The sequence below is a fragment of the Camellia sinensis genome, chromosome 2 (assembly GCF_055761805.1).
Source record: "Camellia sinensis isolate YWXY chromosome 2, ASM5576180v1, whole genome shotgun sequence".
NCBI lineage: Eukaryota > Viridiplantae > Streptophyta > Magnoliopsida > Ericales > Theaceae > Camellia > Camellia sinensis.
In genome coordinates this window covers 200379128-200385117 of record NC_138962.1, presented here as the reverse complement: position 1 = coordinate 200385117, position 5990 = coordinate 200379128, and the positions used below count along the sequence as shown (strand labels likewise).

The 5990-nt window shown below is 41.7% G+C and overlaps 1 protein-coding gene and 1 long non-coding RNA gene across 2 annotated transcripts; both read right to left on the bottom strand.

Moving 5' to 3' along the window:
- Positions 1-2255: 2255 nt before the first annotated feature.
- On the bottom strand, positions 2256-2727 carry LOC145819789 (uncharacterized). The gene is made up of 3 exons (XR_014360562.1): positions 2644-2727; positions 2462-2548; positions 2256-2366 (listed from the first exon to the last, which is right to left on the bottom strand). It is a non-coding gene; the product is annotated as an uncharacterized LOC145819789 (long non-coding RNA).
- Positions 2728-2800: 73 nt separating this feature from the next.
- LOC145819356 (uncharacterized) lies at positions 2801-5622 on the bottom strand. The gene is made up of 5 exons (XM_082913340.1): positions 4891-5622; positions 4702-4801; positions 4502-4625; positions 3100-3350; positions 2801-3019 (listed from the first exon to the last, which is right to left on the bottom strand). Exons 1-5 carry the CDS (start codon positions 5589-5591, stop codon positions 2801-2803), a joined length of 1395 nt encoding a protein of 464 aa, XP_082769466.1. The 5' UTR covers positions 5592-5622.
- Between the last annotated feature and the right edge of the window lie 368 nt (positions 5623-5990).

Genomic DNA, 5990 nt, shown 5'->3' with positions numbered 1-5990 from the left:
TTAATAACCATATAATGGTGTTAATATTTTAATTACAGAAAAATATAAAAAAAAATTGACTACTATATAATTAGAAAGATAGTTTAGTAAATAATTTTGACTAGACCGAAATCCGGCTCTAACTCCCAAACCGGGAACCCGATTCGAGCCCCGTCTTCTCCCACAAGTCTCTCGTGCCTAGGCGGACGCGTGTGCCAACTTTCGTGCTAAAGCGATGCCGTTTGGTGATTTTGGAGCATTAACGCCTCGAATTTAAGTTTCTTAAGGAACTAGTTTGCCTAAAGTGAAATCCGGCTCTAACTCCCAAACCGGGAACCCGATTCGAGCCCCGTCTTCTCCCACAAGTCTCTCATGCCTAGGCGGTCGCGTGTGCCAACTTTCGTGCTCAAGCGATGCAGTTTGGTGATTTTGGGGCGTTAACGCCTCAAATTCAAGTTTCTTAAGGAAGTAGTTTGCCTAAAGTGAAATCCGGCTCTAACTCCCAAACCGGGAACCCGATTCGAGCCCCGTCTTCTCCCACAAGTCTCTCGTGCCTAGACGGTCGCGTGTGCCAAGTTTCGTGCTCAACCAACGCCGTTTGGTGATTTTGGAGCATTAACGCCTCGAATTCAAGTTTCTTAAGGAACTAGTTTGCCTAAAGTGAAATCCGGCTCTAACTCCCAAACCGGGAACCCGGTTCGAGCCCCGTCTTCTCCCACAAGTCTCTCGTGCCTAGGCGGTCGCGTGTGCCAAGTTTCGTGCTCAACCGACGCCGTTTGGTGATTTTGGAGCATTAACGCCTCGAATTCAAGTTTCTTAAGGAACTAGTTTGCCTAAAGTGAAATCCGGCTCTTACTCCCAAACCGGGAACCCGATTCGAGCCCCGTCTTCTCCCACAAGTCTCTCGTGCCTAGGCGGTCGCGTGTGCCAACTTTCGTGCTCAAGCGACGCTGTTTGGTGATTTTGGGGCGTTAACGCCTCGAATTCAAGTTTCTTAAGGAAGTAGTTTGCCTAAAGTGAAATCCGGCTCTAACTCCCAAACCGGGAACCCGATTCGAGCCCCGTCTTCTCCCACAAGTCTCTCGTGCCTAGGCGGTCGCGTGTGCCAAGTTTCGTGCTCAACTGACGCCGTTTGGTAATTTTGGGGCGTTAACGCCTCGAATTCAAGTTTCTTAAGGAACTAGTTTACCTAAAGTGAAATCCGGCTCTAACTCCCAAACCGGGAACCCGATTCGAGCCCCGTCTTCTCCCACAAGTCTCTCGTGCCTAGGCGGTCGCGTGTGCCAAGTTTCGTGCTCAACCGACGCCGTTTGGTGATTTTGGGGCGTTAACGCCTCGAATTCAAGTTTCTTAAGGAAGTAGTTTGCCTAAAGTGAAATCCGGCTCTAACTCCCAAACCGGGAACCCGATTCGAGCCCCGTCTTCTCCCACAAGTCTCTCGTGCCTAGGCGGTCGCGTGTGCCAAGTTTCGTGCTCAACTGACGCCGTTTGGTAATTTTGGGGCGTTAACGCCTCGAATTCAAGTTTCTTAAGGAACTAGTTTACCTAAAGTGAAATCCGGCTCTAACTCCCAAACCGGGAACCCAATTCGAGCCCCGTCTTCTCCCACAAGTCTCTCGTGCCTAGGCGGTCGCGTGTGCCAAGTTTCGTGCTCAACCGACGCCGTTTGGTGATTTTGGGGCGTTAACGCCTCGAATTCAAGTTTCTTAAGGAACTAGTTTGCCTAAAGTGAAATCCGGCTCTAACTCCCAAACCGGGAACCCGATTCGAGCCCCGTTTTCTCCCACAAGTCTCTCTTTAACTTAGAATGTCTAAATTATGCAAAGATATATTTTAGCTTAGAATGCAAAGATACATTTTATACCTGATCTTCTGGTGGTAGTGTATATGGATTCTCGTCTTCTGCAGATTCCCTAAATGCCCGGTGGCCACTCGATGCATCAGGAACCTATGATAGTCAATACATAATGTGGTAATCATATTCGAATTTTATACATAATCTTGTGTGAAAATTGAACTATCAAACAATTTAATTTATATCGAACCTGTCTGTTGGGATCCACACTTGCCCCCTGTGACACTAAGGCCATCATCTCAGCTCTCATTTGCTGTAAATGTGTAGAGAACTCTGCTCGCAGCTCCTCCCTCAACTCATCCCTTAGCTCTGCATGAACCTTCTGCGTGATCTGATCAATAGTCGATGGCTGGGGTGTTGATTGTGATGGCCCAGCACCATCTTTATACACCGCTCTCCGAGGCATAATTCTCCCGTATGTGCGACAATATCCATGTCCGTCATGACCTATCAACTCATGGAAAATGGCATTCCTCGCCTCCAAAGTCCGACCATCCTCAGGTAGCATAGAGAGTTGACGATTAAACTCATCCTGTATTGAATAAGACATATAAGTATATGCCAAATTAAGATGGTTGACACACAAAAAATAAACTTTAAATACAATCAAAGGTGTTTGGAAACTACCAAGGTCTGAATAACCTCTGGGTCATCTACTCTACGTGTCATAAGCCAAACATTCATCTTATCAGTAGACTCCCCCTTACTGGTCATCTGTATTTTTTTAGAAATATGAAAATTAGAATGTAAATGATTTGTAAATATACAATGTTTATTTATATACAAAAATATAACAATAAAATGTAAACCTCATGCCGTATCTGAGAGAAAGTAGTACGCCCTGTGGTATGAGCTATGCCGTGAGCTCGCCGATTTTTAGCGTTCTTACTTGCGATTTTCTATAACAGGTTCGACAAATGTGAGTATGTAAATATGATTTGTATGTTTACATATCATAAATATAACTTATTTGTATACCTCAGCATCGGAAGTACGCCAATACTCCACAAGTTCTTCCCACTGGCATGGCACAATGTGCATAGGAACATCATCCTTCAGATTAGGATCAGAACTTCTAGGCTTGAAATACTTAGCCTTAAGCTTGTTCTTGTGATCCTTCCATATGCTGTTGCAGTTTTTCATGTAGATTGGCTTGTACTCCTCTGGACATATATTCAAATTGTCCTATAAAACACAATTTCAAAGTTTAAATAATAATAACACAATTTTGGAATTCGAATTTGTGGACAAAAATATACTTTTACCTTCACATCCTTCCAGATAGCATCAATAATATCATCAGGCACATTGTTCCAGTCAAGAAAAGTAAGAGGAACAATGTTACCATTCCGCACAATAATGCCAAGTTGAGTAGTTAACTTAGCCACGTTATCCCCTATTGGGCAGTAATTTCCATCAAATTGTATGTCTAGCTTTTTACCAGTACCCCACTCTTTAATGCCCTTGGCACATCCTCTACCACGCCTAGTCGAGGTTGATGAAGAGCTAACATGACCTGTGAGATACAATAACAATAAACAATATGCAATGGTAATAAACAAATGCAAATTTAAATAATGTGAATACAAATCATATCACATAAACCTGAGGTGGGCTGTGAAGAAGTCGAAGGGTCTGCAAAATACAATGAGAATAAACAAGTTATATATAATGAGCATAAATAAATGTATGTTTAAATAATTTTCATACAAATCAAAGCAAATTTATATACCTGCGGATGGCTCATAAGCTGATGATGATAGCTGCAGTGGTGGCACTGATGGTGGACGCACCGATGGTAGGCGTGGAGGCTGAGTACATGGTAGCTGCTGTGGTGTCACTAAAGGCCCCTCCGATAGTGGCCGATGTGATGCCTCCTCTGATGGTGGTGCTACTGATGTCCTGTTATGTAGCACATCAGACACCATGCGCCGGGGATGATCAGGCTTCCTCTTCCTTCCCATAATAATCTGCAAGCAATATAACATTAATTGACATTAGAAACATAGACAATGGTTTGTTGTCAACTATAATATGACATTAATTGAACTAATACAATTACAAAGACAAAGTAAATTAAGAAATTGATGATTAACTACAACCTTGGCCTTAATTGAATTACTAATGTTTCCACCACTATCAGCCTATTTGAACATCAACTGTTTCCCCTTCTGCGGCTTCCCTCACCCAACCAACTTCTTCATCATGAAGCATTATATTTTCTTCCAATTGTTGGCTCATGTATGGCTCGATTTGTGGACCAGTCGAACTCATATCAAATAAACCTCTTTGCGACATTTTCACCACGACTTGCCAGTCTGGTTGTAACGGGTCTGCAACATACCAAACTTGCTCTGCTTGGGACGCCAAGATGAAAGGTTCATTGGTAATTCGATCATCTCGGTACAACAAATGATTGAAGTTCACCAACGTGAAATTGAAGACATCTTCTTTCTTTCCGTGAATGTTGTCAATCCAATCACACTTAAACAACACATGTTTCTTCTCATTGGAATATCGAATCTCAACAATATCTGTCAATTGTCCATAATAGTACACAGACCCCACACGAGGATTCTTGTCTTTTCGACTAGCATAACTTATGGTATCTGCCTTCAAAGCTACACCACAATTTTGTGTGGCTCGACGATCATCCATGGCCTTTACTCGATACCGAAACCCATTCAGTATATACCCGTTGAACCTCCTTGCCAAAGTTATGAGGACCATTTGCCAATAGAATAATCTCTTCAGAAAATATGACATCAGTAGTCCTTCGCAAAGTTTGGACCTATTTTACACGAAAATGTAAAATTTAAAATGTAGTTCGACTTAAGTAACTAGAATCTATAGAGTTAAATACATACATGTTCCTTGAACCAAATGTGAAAAGTTTCAAAATGTTCACGCCGAAGCTGATGATCGTCAACACGAGGCATTTTGAGCTTAAGTACTTCAAGGTGTTCACTGTGTAGATTGAAATTTTAGCAATACAAAAAATTTTGTAGAAAATTCAATAAAACATAATAAAATATTGAGTGAGTGACTTAACCTACTTTATGAATGGTTGAACCGCGCTTGTATTGAATAAGATGTACCGATGAGCTTGTACCCAAGAAGTATTATCAAGATAAAAGCTTGTGTTTTCACCAATAGCATGACCCAAATTATCAGCACCACTATAGTTCCTCACGGGTCGACTAGATTTGGTTTCCACATCATTGAGATATTGTGCACAAAAATTCAGGCATTCTTCCATAAGATATCCTTTAGCAATTGATCCTTCAGGATGAGCTCTATTACGCACGTATTGCTTCAAAGTAAGAAGATACCTCTCAATTGGATACATCCATCGAAACTGAATCGCTCCACCCAATAAGGCTTCATCAGCTAGATGTATAGGCAAGTGCTCCATTATATCAAAAAAACTCGGAGGAAATATTTTCTCTAGATGACAAAGTGTTATAGCGATACGATCTTGAATATATTGCAAATCCGTCGCACGATTCACTTTTGAACACAATTGTCTAAAGAAATTGCTCAATTCAATCAAGGGTTCAATTACATTCTTCGGTAACGATCTTCGAATAGCCAATGGAATAAGTTGTTGCATCAGAATATGACTATCGTGGCTCTTAAGACCCCCAATACTTCTATCATGTGAGCGCACACGACGTGATATATTGGATGAATAGCCGTCGGGAACTCTTACTTCCTTCAACACTTTCAAGAACAAATCTTTCTCATCCTTGGTCATTGTGAATTGTGCTGCTGGTAAATAGGCTTTATTCGACCCTCTTAACTGCAAATGTAGGGGTTTTCTAATATTCATATCTTGTAAATCACGCCGAGCATTAACGTCATCCTTCGATTTTCCTGCAACCCCTAATATTGTCCACAACACATTGTCACAAACATTCTTCTCTATATGCATCACATCGAGGTTGTGTCTTATTAGATTGTGCTCCCAATATGGCAATTCATAAAAGATACTCTTTTTATTCCAACTGTGGGTGCGATGTCCAGCTTTCTCCTTCTCTACCTGTCTCCTATGCCTCTCCTTAAGGTCATCCCTCTTGTATTGGGTTAAAATACCCTCAGATTCTAATTGTAGCAACATCTCAGTTCCAGACAACAATTTGGGTTTGAGTCGGAC

Coding starts and splice junctions, on each gene's coding strand:
- LOC145819356 (XM_082913340.1), bottom strand. CDS start 5,591: ATGACCAAGGATGAGAAAGATTTGTTCTTGAAAGTGTTGAAGGAAGTA. Junction 3,351..4,501: donor TGAATGGGTTTCGGTATCGA/GTAAAGGCCATG, acceptor TGTATCTCACAG/GTCATGTTAGCTCTTCATCA. Junction 3,020..3,099: donor CTATCTGGAAGGATGTGAAG/GTAAAAGTATAT, acceptor TGTGTTTTATAG/GACAATTTGAATATATGTCC.